The sequence below is a fragment of the Dama dama genome, chromosome 2 (assembly GCF_033118175.1).
Source record: "Dama dama isolate Ldn47 chromosome 2, ASM3311817v1, whole genome shotgun sequence".
Taxonomy (NCBI): Eukaryota; Metazoa; Chordata; class Mammalia; order Artiodactyla; family Cervidae; genus Dama; species Dama dama.
This window is the reverse complement of record NC_083682.1, coordinates 43,555,865-43,572,760: the sequence shown is the minus strand read 5'-3', so window position 1 is coordinate 43,572,760 and position 16,896 is coordinate 43,555,865. Positions and strand designations below refer to the sequence as shown.

General features: G+C 37.4%; 1 protein-coding gene across 1 annotated transcript in view; it reads right to left on the bottom strand.

The window, feature by feature from the left end:
- The window catches only part of TYR (tyrosinase), a 112,093-nt gene that overhangs the window by 60,861 nt on the left and 34,336 nt on the right, over nucleotides 1-16,896 (bottom strand). The window contains exon 3 of the mRNA XM_061158533.1: nucleotides 4,641-4,788. Within this exon, the coding sequence (XP_061014516.1) occupies nucleotides 4,641-4,788 (148 nt within the window). The remainder of the gene's footprint in view (nucleotides 1-4,640; nucleotides 4,789-16,896) is intronic.

Here is a 16,896-nt window from a genome sequence, read left to right as displayed (position 1 = left end):
AAAGAGATAGATCTGTATGTACTGATATAGAAATATACCTGATACAGATTATTAAACAGAGGGAAAAGTACAGAATCAAGACAACTTTGCGCATATAAGACAAACATTTTTCTTTCTGGAAATACCAAAGAAAAATGGTGATGTGAAACTTCTCTTACTTTGCTAATTTGTTCCTTTCTCTACTTTTTAAAATTTTCTAAACATTTAAAATTTATTTATTCTACTTAGATGGTAGTATAGACTTTAGGCAATTTTCCTCAATTTTCTTATTCCTCAGGTTGTGAGTGTGGTTTAATTTAAAATTAAAGAAAAACTAACATATTTTAATAGAGTTTTAAAGGAAGTCCTTCAAGGGAATCAAGAACATGCCAGTTTCCCCAAATTTGACCCTAGCTTTCTCAATTTTTGCTTTGGAAAACTATTCTCCAGCCAGCCAGGCCAAATACCTGTTTGCTTTCCTCTATCTTACAATTTATCTATTTTGTTTCCTTAGTATGACATACATTTCCTTACCTTTCTGTCATGTCTATAATTTCTCCTTATCTTTAAGAATCAGTCTAAGCATAGTCTTATTTAGAAAGCATTTTAATTTTTAGGACAAAGTTAAGTTCTTCCTTCTCTGGATTCACATACCTCTTACATTTCTTTCATGGGCTTTCTGGGCAGTTCAACCATAAAGAATTCGCCTGCAATGCAGGTGACAGTGTTATATTGCTATGTGTTTTTGTCTCCTGTCTTTTTGAAGGATTTTAAAGAAGGTTGAGAGCCAAAGAACTGATGCTTTCAAACTGTGGTACTGAAGAAGAGTCTTGAGAGTCTCTTGGTCTGCAAGGGGATCAAACCAGTCAATCTTAAAAAAATCAACCATGAGTATTCATTCAAAGGACTTATGCTGAAGCTCCAATATTTTGGCCACCTGACGCAAAGAGCCAATTCACTGGAAAAGATCTGATGATGGGAATGATTGAGGGAAGGAGGAGAAGGAGGCGACAGAGGATGAGATAGTTGGATAGCATCACTGACATGAGTTCGAGTAAACTCCAGGAGACAGTGAAGGACAAGGAAGCCTGGTGTGCTGCAGTCCATGGGGTTGCAAGGAGTTGGAACAACTTGGCTATTAAACAACAACAAAGCATCTGGAAGTGAGGCTTTTTTATTCGTACCAATAGATAAAAAGGCACAGTTACTGGCATAGTATCTAGAATACAGTAAAAACTTAAAATGCTTGATGAATGAGTGAATTTTTAATGAAAATGATTTATCCTCAATCTAACAGTAGTCAAGTCAAGTCAAGTCTAGTCAAGGCTATGGTTTTTCCAGTACTTATATATGGATGTGAGAGTTGGACTATAAAGAAAGCTGAGCACTGAAGAATTGATGCTTTTGAACTGTGGTGTTGGAGAAGACTCTTGAGAGTCCCCTGGACTGCAAGGAGATCCAACCAGTTCATCCTAAAGGAAATCAGTCCTGAATATTCATTGGAAGGACTGATGCTGAAGCTGAAACTCCAGTACTTTGGCCACCTGATGCAAAGAGCTGAGTCATTGGAAAAGACCCTGATGCTGGGAAAGATTGAAGGCAGGAGGATAAAGGGACAACAGGGGATGAGATGGTTGGATGGCATCACCAACTTGATGGACATGAGTTTGAGCAAGCTCTGGGAGTTGGTGATGGATAGAAAGGCCTGGCGTGCTGCAGTCCATGGGGTCGCAAAGAGTCAGACGGGACAGAGCGATTGAAGTGAACTGAACTGAACTGATGTCTTTATTTGCCCAATAATGGTACATTTTGGTGGTAACCTAATTGGTCACTGGAATCTTCTCACTTTCTCTACACATGTGCCTTGAGGCATATTTCCTTGTTTTTGGACCCTAAGCTTCCATTTTTTTCTTCAGTTCATATTTAAAACTTGTGCCTGGTTTTAGTGAGTAAGAGTTATTCTCCCAATCCTGAATACCCTTCTTGTCTTGTAGGCTTCCTGCTCTTCAGAGCGCTATTCATATATCATCCTGTAATGAATTATAAAATACTATAGCTGTTTACTTGCTTGTATTTCCCACTAGACTAAGCTTTTTTAAGCCAGTGATCTTGTCTCATTATCCTGTTTAGCCAATGTCAAGAACAAGGTCTAATGGTCTAGAAACATGCTAAATCTTGAAGCAAGTTTATAGCTTTGAATGATTTGTGCTTTACCAGACTGGACTTCTCTGTAGTTTCCTTTGTAGCTATGATGAAAGTAACTTGCTAAGATTTTTTTCATTTATTTATTTATTTGATACAGATTTATTACAGATCTTCTAATTACAAAGTAGACAAAATGTTGTGGGGAAAAAAAACAGATATAATTCAAGATGTGGGTCCTGCCACAGTAGCTCAGAGATTAGTGGTAAAGACAAAGCATGATCAATAAGAAAAGCACACAATCAATAAGAATGATATAAATGATGTGTTCAGAATAAGAAGTAGAGAAAGTGATGTGAGTTAACAGATAGGAGCAGGATTATGCTGGCCATTATTTTAACAACCAGCTCTCTCAGAGTGAAAGTCTTGATTTGTAGCATTTGCCAGTTTCTTGATGTAAATACTCCTACCAATACTGGTTTCTAGCTACGCTTGAGATCACCAAATGCAAAGTTGTGAAAATATGTACATAATTCAACCTTGCTAGTGATTTGGGGCTGACTCCAACATGCCTTTGGATGGGAGAAATGGTTTTAGACAGTCATGGTCTGGTCATTCATCATGGAAGAGCTAAAAATTGAAAATGGTCTTGAAGATTGTGTAGAAATTAGATTAGTCATGGAAAATATGTTCCTGATTTGAATACTGGTAAAAGCAATGCATAGCAGCAGTAATGAGTGTGGAACACTCAGGAAAATGTACTCAGCACACAGTAGGTATTAAACAAATATGTTTGTGAATAATTGAACAGTAGTAAATAGACCATCTGATTGGAAAACGCATCTCTGTACACCGAGAACTAAGAGGACGGCTCAGATGTTGCAGCAATCCACAGGTCTCTATCTTTCTTCATAAAGATGCTTTTCAGAGGAGATGATTGGATGACATCACTGATTCAATGGACATGAGTTTGAGCAAATTATAGGAGATGGGGAAGGACAGGGAAGCCTGGCATGCTGCAGTCCATGGGGTCATAAAGAGTTGGATACAACTGAGCAGCCATAAGATAGGATTAACAGATAATTCTAAGAAAGAAGAAAATTTTAATTTTCAAAGGTGGGAGAGGCTTCTAACCATTGTATATCTTCATAATAGCTTTACCTCCATTAAAAATGCCTCCAAACATTGAATTAAATTATAGCATTTTCTACAAATATAGATCAAGGTGGGCTAGATAAAGATCAACCATATTCTCTCACCTGGCTTATAAATATGGAATTTGGTGGTTGGCAGGAGTCAAGAAATGTTTTTTGTAAAGGACAAGAAACTAGATTTTTTCTATTTTGTGGGCCATATGGTCTTGTTTCAACTCTGCCATTTTAGCACAAAAACAGCCATAGACAACATGTAGATGAATGACTGTGGTTGTGTTCCAATTACATCTTATTTACAAATAAGATAAGGGACAGATATGGCCTAAAAGCCATAGTTTGTGTATTTCTTGCCTGGAGCATCAAGAGATTTAGGAAATTTAGGTTTCTTTAAAGTTCATGGGATGGCACCAAAGATCAAAAAAATGCCGAAAATTCACAAAGATAATATGACATAAAAATGACTCAGTAAACAGGATGAGATGGGGGGAGGCATCACTGACTCAATGGACATGAGTTTGAGCAAACTCCCGGAGACAGTGAAGGACAAGAAAGCCTGGCATGCTGCAGTCCATGGGGTTGCAAAGAGTCAGACAAGGCTGAGCAACTGAACAACAACAGCAAACAGCGTCCAATCTGTGCTGGTAGGGTATTTTCCCAACATTCTTCCTTCTGCCTTGATGTCTAGGTTTGCTGGTTTTGTTGTTATCTGCTGTCATATTTTTGGTGCTTACATACTTTCTTGAAAACTGATTTCTAAATAAAACTTGATATGGGTTATTACTTAATTCTTATAATATTAAAGTTGCCAAGAAAGCAATAAAATCTGCTTCATAATCTTCCAGGCAAATGTTCGCTTACTCATTTGATACTATATCCATGTTCTTGGGAACGTGATTGAGGTGGAGATGGTGACAGCTTCTTCAACCACTCATCCACTGATGGACCCTTACGTTGTTTCCACATCCTGGTTACTGTAAATAATGCTGCTATGAACGTAGGGGTGCCCTTTTCAAGTTAAGTGTTTTGTTTTTTTTGGATACATTCCCAGAGTTGGGACTGCTGGATCATATGGCGGTTGCATTTTTAATTTTTTGAGGCTCTTCCATAGCATTTTCCATAATGGCTATATCAGTTTACAAATTTCACCAACACTGCACAAGGATTCCCCTTTCTCCATATCCAGCCCAGCATTTATCTCTCATCTTTTTGGTGATGGCCATTCTAACAAGCAAGTTTTAATTTGCATTTCGCTAATGACTAGTGATGCTGAGCATCTTTTTATGGACTTGTTGGCTTTTTGTACATCTTCTTGACATCCACTACATTTAAAACAAATAATCACATAATTTATGAAGTGCAACCAACCTGTCAACAAACGCATGATGAAGAAGGAAGATGGGATCATTGGCAGATCCTGGTACCTGGGACATCGTTCCGTTCATGTAGATGTGCAAGGCATTGTGCATACTGCTTTGAGAGGCATCTGCTATCCCAGTAAGCGGATTAGCAAATCCTGTTGGCAAAAAGAAAATTGGGAAAAAAAAAGGAAGTTTATTTTAATGATTGAAAATCTAAGTGAGTTTCTCATTTGGGTTACAACTGCACTTGAAAAATAATTGTCTGATTCAAAACAATAAAGTCAATCATAAAATGCATTCTATATTGGGGTTGTTCATATTCCAGATACGCAGTGAGCATTTAATAAATCTTTGTAGAGTTGAATGGTGCTAATCTGGTCACAATGGACTGATTAGCCAGATGGAATTGGCTAAGCCAGTCTGTGTTCCATCCTGTTGCTTCTGCCTAGGATTCCTCCTTTAGATCCTAAAAAGTAATAAGACCTTTTTGGGATAATCAGCACAGTCACTCTCACTGCAGTCAGCCTTAAAAACATCTTTCCAGCTGTGATGTGTCCTCTTGCTTTCCAGTTCCAGTGGATACTTTTAATTTTTATTTCTGATTCCAGAGGAAAATTAAAACCTGTGATCACTGACATTACAATTCAATCTTTGACAGTCTGGAGGACTTCGGGTAATGTGTTTCATTTTGCAAAATATTTAAAAGTTAATCAGGACTCCATTAAATGGCTCTATTCATTGCACCAGGAATAATAATTATGATAAGAGTTATTTTTTTCTGTATGTTAATTGAGCTAAATGCTTTCTGTGACATAAGTCCTTCAGTCTTTGCAGCAGCTCTGCTGATTAGAAATTATCCCCACTGGAAAGAAGAGAAAAATGAAGCTCAGAAAAGTCCTGAGTTTTCCAAGCTTGCACAAGTAGTAGCCAAGTCGGTATTTTAACCCATATCAGTTAGACGGCAACATCTGAGCTCTTGATATTGTGTTCTCTCCCATATATTACCAGGGAATAGGTGAAGTATGGTATCATTTCAGTGTCCATTCAGGGAAAACACACCAAAAAAAGTAGAACTCAGATATAAAATCAAACAAAGTGGGAGGAACAGAGTTAAACTGGAAATCAGAACCAAGCTGAAGGAAAATGCCAAGGACTTATTGAATTTCAAAATTTAGCATTATCAGGAAAACAGAAACTGTGAGGTTATAATTTTATTTTAAAAGGTAGGATAGAAATAGTGCAGACAATAGGAGGCAGAGGGAAACTAGCTTCCTTTCAAACAGTTAGGATTATTTTGTTGTCAGCTTCATTTTTTAAGTGCAGCTCTTGACTTCTGAGTTCAATGCTTTGTCTTCTCCTACTGTTGTGGCTGACAATATCTCTGCCCCCTCAGCTGATGTTTTCGTTTCCTCCTTTTGAGCTTTTACACTCATTCTCAGAGACAATATCAAACCCAGCTACCTCCGGAAGCTTAACCCAAGACCACACACTTCTCTCTCCCCTCTGACATTGCTTGTGTATGACAACTTTTATGATTGTGTCTGTGTGTGTGAGCTCAGTTGCTCAGTCATGTCTGACTCTTTGCAACCCATGGACTATAGCCCACCAGGCTCCTCTGTCCATGGGATTTTCCAGGAAAGAATATTGGAGTGGGTTGCTGTTTCTTCTCCAGCGGATCTTCCTGACCCAGGGATCAAATCCACATTTCTTGCTTCTCCTGCATTGGCAGGTGGATTCTTTACCACGAGCACCACCTGAGAAGCCCAAGATTGTATATACATGGTTCTTAATATGTGCAGGGATTTTTCTAAAAGCTTAACATGATTATTTTCATGTAACCTTCAGAATGGTTCTACAAATTAGATATCTTCATAATCTCTGTTATGTAAATTTGGATAATGCAGTTTAGAGAGTTTAAGCAAATTGTGTAAGATTAAAAAGCAAATAAGAGAAGCTAAGGTTGGAACACAAACCTGTTTTATTCCAGAACTTAAGCTCTTAAATGCATTGGTTAATTGCTTTTCCTATTAGTAATAAGTCATATATCATGGGGGAATTTCTGTAGAGCAATGGTCTTTAAGCTTCTATCTTTGAGTAGAACAAAATGAAAGCTTTAAAACCATCTTTTAGGTATGCTATCACATATTTTAAGTACTTTCTAAATTTCTTTAATTATAATTGCAAATAATTTTAGAGGAAAAAATTCAGGGGTAGATACTGCAAATAGTATAAATTTTAAAATAAAAATTTGAAATCACTTTATAAAAATGTATCCCAACAAATCATAGAAGAAATCAGAAAAGAAATCAAAATATGTATAGAAATGAATGAAAATGAAAACACAACAACCCAAAACCTATGGGACACTGTAAAAGCAGTGCTAAGGGGAAGGTTCATAGCATTACAGGCCTACCTCAAGAAACAAGAAAAAAGTCAAATAAATAACCTAACTCTACACCTAAAGCAACTAGAGAAGGAAGAAATGAAGAACCCTAGGGTTAGTAGAAGGAAAGAAATCTTAAAAATTAGGGCAGAAATAAATGCAAAAGAAACTAAAGAGACCATAGCAAAAATCAACAAAGCTAAAAGCTGGTTTTTTGAAAAAATAAACAAAATTGACAAACCATTAGCAAGACTCATTAAGAAACAAAGAGAGAAGAACCAAATTAACAAAATTAGAAATGAAAATGGAGAGATCACAACAGACAACACTGAAATACAAAGGATCATAAGAGACTACTACCAGCAGCTCTATGCCAATAAAATGGACAACTTGGATGAAATGGACAAATTCTTAGAAAAGTATAACTTTCCAAAACGGAACCAGGAAGAAATAGAAGATCTTAACAGACCCATCACAAGCAAGGAAATCGAAACTGTAATTAAAAATCTTCCAGCAAACAAAAGCCCAGGACCAGATGGCTTCACAGCTGAATTCTACCAAAAATTTAGAGAAGAGCTAACACCTATCTTACTCAAACTCTTCCAGAAAATTGCAGATGAAGGTAAGCTTCCAAACTCATTCTATGAGGCCACCATCACCCTAATTCCAAAACCAGACAAAGATGCCACAAAAAAAGAAAACTACAGGCCAATATCACTGATGAACATAGATGCAAAAATCCTTAACAAAATTCTAGCAAACAGAATCCAACAACATATTAAAAAAATCATACAACATGATCAAGTGGGCTTTATCCCAGGAATGCAAGGATTCTTTAATATCCGCAAATCAATCAATGTAATACACCACATTAACAAATTGAAAGATAAAAACCATATGATTATCTCAATAGATGCAGAGAAAGCCTTTGACAAAATTCAACACTCATTTATGATTAAAACTCTCCAAAAAGCAGGAATAGAAGGAACATACCTCAACATAATAAAAGCTATATATGACAAACCCACAGCAAGCATCACCTTCAATGGTGAAAAATTGAAGGCATTTCCCCTGAAATCAGGAACAAGACAAGGGTGCCCACTCTCACCACTACTATTCAACATAGTGTTGGAAGTTCTGGCCACAGCAATCAGAGCAGAAAAAGAAGTAAAAGGAATCCAGATAAGAAAAGAAGAAGTAAAACTCTCACTGTTTGCAGATGACATGATCCTCTATATAGAAAACCCTAAAGACTCTACCAGAAAATTACTAGAGCTAATCAATGAATATAGTAAAGTTGCAGGATATAAAATTAACACACAGAAATCCCTTGTTGCAATGGTATTGTTTCCTTAATTTCTCTTTCTGTTTTTTCATTGTTAGTATATAGGAATAAAAGACCTATACATAGAAAACTATAAAACACTGATGAAAGAAATCAAAGAGGACACAAACAGATGGAGAAACATACCGTGTTCATGGATTGGAAGAATCAATATTGTCAAAATGGCTATTCTACCCAAAGCAGTCTATAGATTCAATGCAATCCCTATCAAGCTACCAACGATACTTTTCACAGAACTAGACCAAAGAATTTCACAATTTGTATGGAAATACAAAAAACCTCGAATAGCCAAAGTAATCTTGAGAAAGAAGAATGGAACTGGAGGAATCAACCTGCCTGACTTCAGACTCTACTACAAAGCCACAGTCATCAAGACAGTATGGTACTGGCACAAAGACAGAAATATAGATCAATGGAACAGAATAGAAAGCCCAGAGATAAATCCACGAACCTATGGACACCTTATCTTTGACAAAGGAGGCAAGGATATACAATGGAAAAAAGACAACCTCTTTAACAAGTGGTGCTGGGAAAACTGGTCAACCACTTGTAAAACAATGAAACTAGAACACTCTCTAACACCATACACAAAAATAAACTCTAAATGGATTAAAGATCTAAATGTAAGACCAGAAACTATAAAACTCCTAGAGGAGAACATAGGCAAAACACTCTCTGACATAAACCACAGCAAGATCCTCTATGACCCACCTCCCAGAATATTGGAAATAAAAGCAAAACTAAACACATGGGACCTAATGAAACTTAAAAGCTTTTGCACTACAAAGGAAACTATAAATAAGGTGAAAAGACAGCCCTCAGATTGGGAGAAAATAATAGCAAATGAAGAAACAGACAAAGGATTAATCTCAAAAATATACAAGCAACTCCTGCAGCTCAATTCCAGAAAAATAAATGACCCAATCAAAAAATGGGCCAAAGAACTAAACAGACATTTCTCCAAAGAAGACATACAGATGGCTAACAAACACATGAAAAGATGCTCAACATCACTCATTATTAGAGAAATGCAAATCAAAACCACAATGAGGTACCATTACACGCCAGTCAGGATGGCTGCTATCCAAAAGTCTACAAGCAATAAATGCTGGAGAGGGTGTGGAGAAAAGGGAACCCTCTTACACTGTTGGTGGGAATGCAAACTAGGACAGCCGCTATGGAAAACAGTGTGGAGATTTCTTAAAAAACTGGAAATAGAACTGCCATATGACCCAGCAATCCCACTTCTGGGCATACACACTGAGGAAACCAGATCTGAAAGAGACACGTGCACCCCAATGTTCATCGCAGTACTGTTTATAATAGCCAGGACATGGAAGCAACCTAGATGCCCATCAGCAGATGAATGGATAAGGAAGCTGTGGTACATATACACCATGGACTATTACTCAGCCATTAAAAAGAATTCATTTGAACCAGTCCTAATGAGATGGATGAAGCTGGAGCCCCTTATACAGAGTGAAGTAAGCCAGAAAGATAAAGAACATTACAGCATACTATCACATATATATGGAATTTAGAAAGGTGATAACGATAACCCTATATGCAAAACAGAAAAACAGACACAGAAATACAGAACAGACTTTTGAACTCTGTGAGAGAATGCGAGGGTGGGATATTTCAAAAGAACAGCATGTATACTATCTATGGTGAAACAGATCACCAGCCCAGGTGGGATGCATGAGACAAGTGCTTGGGCCTGGTGCACTGGGAAGACCCAGAGGAATCGGGTGGAGAGGGAGGTGGGAGGGGGGATCGGGATGGGGAATACATGTAACTCCATGGCTGATTCATATCGATGTATGACAAAACCCACTAAAATAAATAAATAAATAAATAATAATTTAAAAAAAAAATGTATCCAGTATAATGGTTTGATATTTGCCATCATCCATATCAAAGTTCCCAAACTCTTTTATTATAGTCTGAAATTTTATAGGATTTCCTTTTTTTTCCACTAGATCTCATGTTCTTGTTCTGTTTTCCCACAGAAGTATGCCAAAATGTTATATACTATGCTTGAAATTTTTTAAAAAAATTCATCAGCCTATCATACTGTTCTGCAACAAAACTAGGTATAGAAGTTAAAATTACCTTTTAAAAACTTCATGTGACAATATAATCTAGATTGTCATTAAAAATTTTAGTAATACATATTTTATTAGAATGATGTAACACTAAATATTTTACAAAATAAGTTATTAAATATAAAAAGTAAAGTTTTATTGAAAATTCATTTCTTAACAATACTTATGAAAGATTGTTATCTAAAAGGGCTTCCTGGTGGCTCAGACAGTAAAGAATCTGCCCGCAACGCAGGAGACCAGGCTCTACTCCTGGGTAGGGAAGATCCTCTGGAGAAGGGATGGCAACCCACTCCAGTATACTTGCCTGGACAATCCCATGGACAGAGGAGCCTGGTGGGGTGCAGTCCATGGGGTCATAAAGAGTTAGACACGACTGAGTGCCTAACATCTCTTAGTTAAAAATTATTGCAGATATCTATAATACCTTGCAATAGTTGTTGCTAGAAAGAATAAGGCTCACCATATTTTCAATTCTAAATTTAAAAAAAATCATTAGTCTTGAAAACTTTATTCTCATAAAAAACTAGATGGTAATAAAAAGACTTTTATAGGAGTTTCACTTAATTATTTAAAGTCTTTTATGCCAAAAATGACACAGCTGATTCAGCATCAAAATAATCTAATCCATCAGTGACAACTCAAACAAAAATTCTTTGATGAAAGTAGCTCTAAGTGCTTTTATTTACAAAGCACTTAACTTTCAAGATACTCGCTACTTTTAGTTAGAGCCATTCATTCCAGCAACACTGGCACCAATATTCTGAGTTCTCTGCTGGTTTAGTACCTCGTATGATTTTCCCTCCTCTGGGAGTGTACTGTGATAAGTATGGATATAGGCTGGAGGTACACCTTTCTTCTGAAAAGTTGAAGGGAGATTAAGCAAGGGTAGGTGGTAAAGAAGAATCTCAGGAGATTTCTCATTCAGAATGAATTTAGTAAAATATATTTGGGAGAAAGATCTGGAAATAAATTTTCTTAAAACTCTCTGTGCCATGTACCTTTTAAAGTGTCTTAGTGAACCTGTCTTGGTGTTTTTTTTTTTTTTTTTTTAGCAATTTGAAGATACTGTTTGTAGAGAAAAGATTTTTGAAGAGCAAACTGGGTTTAAATTCTACGTTTCTTACTTTAAAAAAAGTATTATTTTTCTCAAGTTATGTTTTGTGAGCCTTGTTTTCTTCATTGGTAAAAGAGGGAATAATTAATACCCCTCTCTCATAGCCTCAGTCAGTCAGTTCAGTCACTAAGTCGTGTCTGATTCTTTGCGACACCATGGACTGCAGCATGCCAGGCCTCCCTGTCCGTCAGCAACTCCCGGAGTTTACTCGAACTCATGTCCGTTGAGTTGGTGATGCCATCCAACCATCTCACCCTCTGTCGTCCCCTTCTCCTCCTGCCTTCAATCTTTCCCAGCATCAGGGTCTTTTCCAATGAGTCAGTTCTTCGCATCAGGTGGCCAAAGTATTGGAGTTTCAGCTTCAACATCAGTCCTTCCAATGAATATTCAGGACTGATTTCTTTTAGGACAGACTGGTTGGATCTCCTTGCAGTCCAAGGGACTCTCAAGAGTCTTCAATACCACAGTTCAAAAGCATCAGTTGTTTGGTGCTCAGCTTTCTTTATAGTCCAACTCACACAGTCATACATGACTACTGGAAAAGCCATAGCTTTGACTAGATGGAACTTTGTCGGCAAAGTAATGTCTCTGCTTTTGAATATGTTGTCTGGGTTGGTCATAGCTTTTCTTCCAAGGAGCAAGCATTTTTTAATTTCGTGGCTACAGTCACCATCTGCAGTGATTTTGGAGCCCCCAAAAGAAAGTCTCTCACTGTTTCCATTGTTTCCTCATCTATTTGTGTATTTATCAAACAATTTCTCTCACTTTTACAGCAAGTGTGATGCAATTAGTATAGAATCTAGCACAAGACAAATGCTTCCTGAATAGTACTATCATTTCTGTAAATTTGTTGCATCTGATAAATTGATAAATCCAGAGAGATGCTAACCAAGAATATGGGCCACTCCAACCACAGAAAAACTGCTTTTGCCACAAACTTCCACCCTAAGGATCCATCCCAGCACCAGACACTTCTTGACTCATGACCCCATGAACTGTAGCCCGCCACACTCCTCTGTCCCTGGGATTTACCAGGCAAGAGGACTGGAGTGGGTTGCCATTTCCTTCTCCAGAGGATCTTCCTGACCCAGGGATGAGACCCATGTCTCTTCTGCCTCCTGCATTGGCCGCAGATTCTTTACCACTAGCACCACTCAGGAAACTCCTCCTAAATTCCATTTCTCTACAAAAGCCTGCCTGCTTGCCCTCAGCCAACAATAGATGCGTCAGGGTGATCCTGAAAATTAGATGGCTATTCTAAGCATGTTTTCAGCCAGGCTAGAGCTTCTTTACTCGTTTTTTCGCTAACTTGCCAGATGATGCATCCAGGAAAGTCTCCAATGCTCTTATGAAGGGCATTTGAACGAGAAGCACATGGGGTTTGTCAGAACACATTGTGTTATGTGCTCAGAAATAGTTCAAAGGTACAGGCTGGACAAACACCCAGCCTCTTTGTGATTGGACTCTGTGGGAGAAGGCAAGGTGGGACGTTTTGAGAGAACAGCATCGAAACATGTATATTATCTAGGGTGAAACAGATCACCAGCCCAGGTGGGATGCATGAGACAAGTGCTCGGGCCTGGTGCACTGGGAAGACCCAGAGGAATCGGGTGGAGAGGGAGGTGGGAGCGGGGATCGGGATGGGGAATACGTGTAAATCCATGGCTGATTCATGTCAATGTATGACAAAAACCACTACAATATTGTAAAGTAATTAGCCTCCAACTAATAAAAATTTTAAAAATAGGATATATTGTACAAGACATGGAATATAGCTCATATTTTATAATAACTATAAATGAAAGATAACCTCTGAAAATTGTGAATCAGTATGTTGTACACCTGTAACTTATACAATATTATACAGTAACTATACATCAATTTTTTAAAAAGCCTTAAAAAATGCTCCTCAATTCTTCACTGATACCATCCTGTAAAGATTGGGAGGAGGAAAAATAACATTTCTCTCCATAAAATCTACAAGGGACCTTTAAAAAGCTCTATGCTCCTACTTGTTAAGTCACCAAATTAAGAGAATGTCATGGATGTAAATAATATAAAATGTGAATAAATTATTTTCTACTTCTTCACACAATTCATTTTTTGACTGGTGAATCACCTGGAAAAAATAGAAAAGATAATACCAACATCAGTAGTTTCTCGTGCCAAGATTTTATTCCCTTGTGGAAGAGTGAGTCCAAGAGGAATTCTAAGCACAAATAATAGTAATTTATAGATCAAATTTTTCAAATGTCTTTCATGTACATGATCTCATTTGAATCCCAGGGGTGAATATTATCACTGTCCCAAGTTTTCAGATGAGAAGACTTAAGAGAAGTTAAAAAACACATTTAAATTCAAGCTAGAAACCGAGGCAATCAAGGAATTGACTATGGCTCTGACTGACTTCAAATCCCGTGCTCTTTTCTGCACACTAAAGTGTGGTAGTGTTCACACTGACTTGCTGACACACCTTGAAAACCTTTTATCATGCACTAAGAGATGAATTTAGTGACTTGCTATTTTCACCCGTTGACTATCATCAGCAAGGTGCAGAATGCATTATTGCCTCTCTCTTGTCCAAGGGTTCCCCACGGATGGAAAGTCTAACAAGCCAGCAGGGACCTTGTTAGCAGTCACAAATGCCAAAATGGCTCAAAGTTCTTTGTGAAGGGCAGTGACAGTTGCCCAAATTACTCTGTGTTATGCCTTCAAGTCTGCGTGCTACATTCCTATGGGAAATTAATAAACACTGTTTCAGGCTGATGATAACAATAGGAAATTTCAGCTTGTCACTCCATCTATCTTTCTCTTTCGTTTCTTCCCCAATAGCACTCTGGAGAGTTTTTGTGTTTGTTCGCTTGTTTTTTAATATTGATGCCTATCTTGGAGCCCTGGAGATTCAGATTTAATTGGTACAGAGTGGGACTCAGGCACTTGGAATTTTAAAAACACCCCAGGTAGTTCTAATGTGCAAACAGGGTCAAAATTCAATGATTTAGGCAAAATTGCTCTCTAACCTCTAAACCTGAACTCGCACTACAAAGACTTTACCTCTGAATGTATTATTTCCTTCACCTGAAATATTTTCCTCCTATATTGTGACAGTCTAAAAATGCTTCTGCCTTTAAAATTCCACATCATGAACTTCTACCTTGAAATTTTTTCATATTGATAACTGCTCCAATGTGTACCCATGAAAATGATGTTTTAAAAAATTGAACAACTACTACAAAGCAAGCACTAGGTAGGCGCTTTCACATATATTATCTAATTCAGGATACTCCTTTCTAGGAAGCTGGGCTATAAATGTTACATTTTATCATGCCTGTTGGAGTCTAAAATGTGAAAAAATACATGGTTAAATTTTTGAAACAGAGTACATTGAATTTATTTGATTTAATTTTAAGTGCTTCTCTAACCTATTTTAACATTTCGTAGAGTTTCAGGGATATAACTGAAGGGAAAAAAAAAAACAGAAGATAGAAAAATGTACATTGATGCATGTAAAGATCAAAGGGAAGGGACAGCTGACAGCACCTCCCCCCTCCCCACTCCCCCAGCTATATTCCAGTTCACTCTCCTGGTGCAGCTGTCTTCTGGAGCTATGAAGTACATAGCCTCACAGGGTTACACACAGTGATTTTATGAGGTTGTATTTCATGGTTGAGTACTTTTTAAAAGTTTATAATTTAGATGACTTGCAGCAGAAATATAATACTGTAGATCAAAAAGGATCTTTGGATCTATGCAAGTCCCTAGTTACAATGAAGCATTAACTTTCATTCCAACTCCAAGGTTTCTTACACAAAGTGCTAGCTCTACAGTCATAGATAAAATTAATTAGCATTTATGTTTATTAGAAAATATTTTTAATTTGATTCAGGAAGTCTCTTCAACTATGGGAACAAAGCAATCAAGCAAACACGGTTGTGGGCAATTGTTTACCGTATAATTATTGGATGGCAGTTAAAAGGTCACAGTTCAGATGGTGAAGAATCCGCCTGCAAAGCAGGAGAGCCTGGTTTGATTCCTGGGTCAGAAAGTTCCCCTGGAGAAAGGAGGGGCTACCCACTCCAGTATTCTTGGGCTTCCTTGGTGGCTCAATCACTAAAAATCCACCTGCAGTGGGGAGCCCTGGGTTCGATCCGTGCGTTGGGAAGATCACCTGGAGCGGGCATGGCAACCCACTCCAGTATTCTTGCCTGGAGAATACCCATGGACAGATGAGCCTGGGGGGCTACATACAGTCCATGGGGTCTCAGAGAGTTGGACACGACTGAACAACACAGCATGCACAGCACAAAAGGTCTCAAATGATCCACAAATTATGTAAATTTCTTAGAAATGCAAACACTCAAACCCTACCAAAAACTGTGAATCAGAAAGTCACTGGGGTTCACCATTTGTGTTTTAAAGTCTTTCTGGTGATTCTAATGTACACTAATGTCTGCACTAGAGGACCGCTGTTCTAATTTTCATTGTTTGCCCAAAGACAATGGTGAAACCAGTCAAAATTATAGTCATCTCCATGAACTCAATAAAGAAAGTAGAATTATTTCCTGTATTATCACTTGAAATTGTTTATTGTTTTAAACATCAGACTAATTTCTCCTCTTGGTGACACCAATGTTCATGTGTGTATAAGTATACTTGTGTGTGTGTGTATGTAAAGAAAATGACATGTAATCCTTTTCTTTATATACATATTTACACAGTATACATGTGATTTACATTATCCAGTGATTTTTTTCAACATTTTTTAGATCTTATCTCCAGTTTATAAACATATCTATAAAGTTTTCTTACACATTAATCATAATGGCTCATTATTCATTTACAATTTGCCTGAAGGTTGTTTTAAGGTAAAATTTTAAATGGCATTCCATATTCTTAGACTTGTGCATTCAGGAAAACTCAGGAGTCACAGTAGAATCATTTAGTTCACTAAATGGCACAGATTGAATCAAGCAAAGGTCTTATAGGTAAAGTGTTATTCAAGCTGCCTTCTCTTCCTTGTTCTTACTTATGACTGAATTGATAGTACCACCTACAGTTGGTATACTTCATTAGGTGTGATAAGTCTTTGATAATACATTAATATTAATTCTAACTATTTTTAAAGCAAAGGTAGAGTCACAACCATCTTAGTCTCTGTTTGCCCCAGTCTATTTTGATTTTAGCTCTGAAAGTCCTGGGTCCTAGGTATAGCCAGCTTTATAGGCACTCACCTGAGTGTTCCTCACCCAAACCTATCCATACTTGGTTTAATGCTTTGCCATTCCTGTCTTGAAATTTTTAATAATTTTTTAA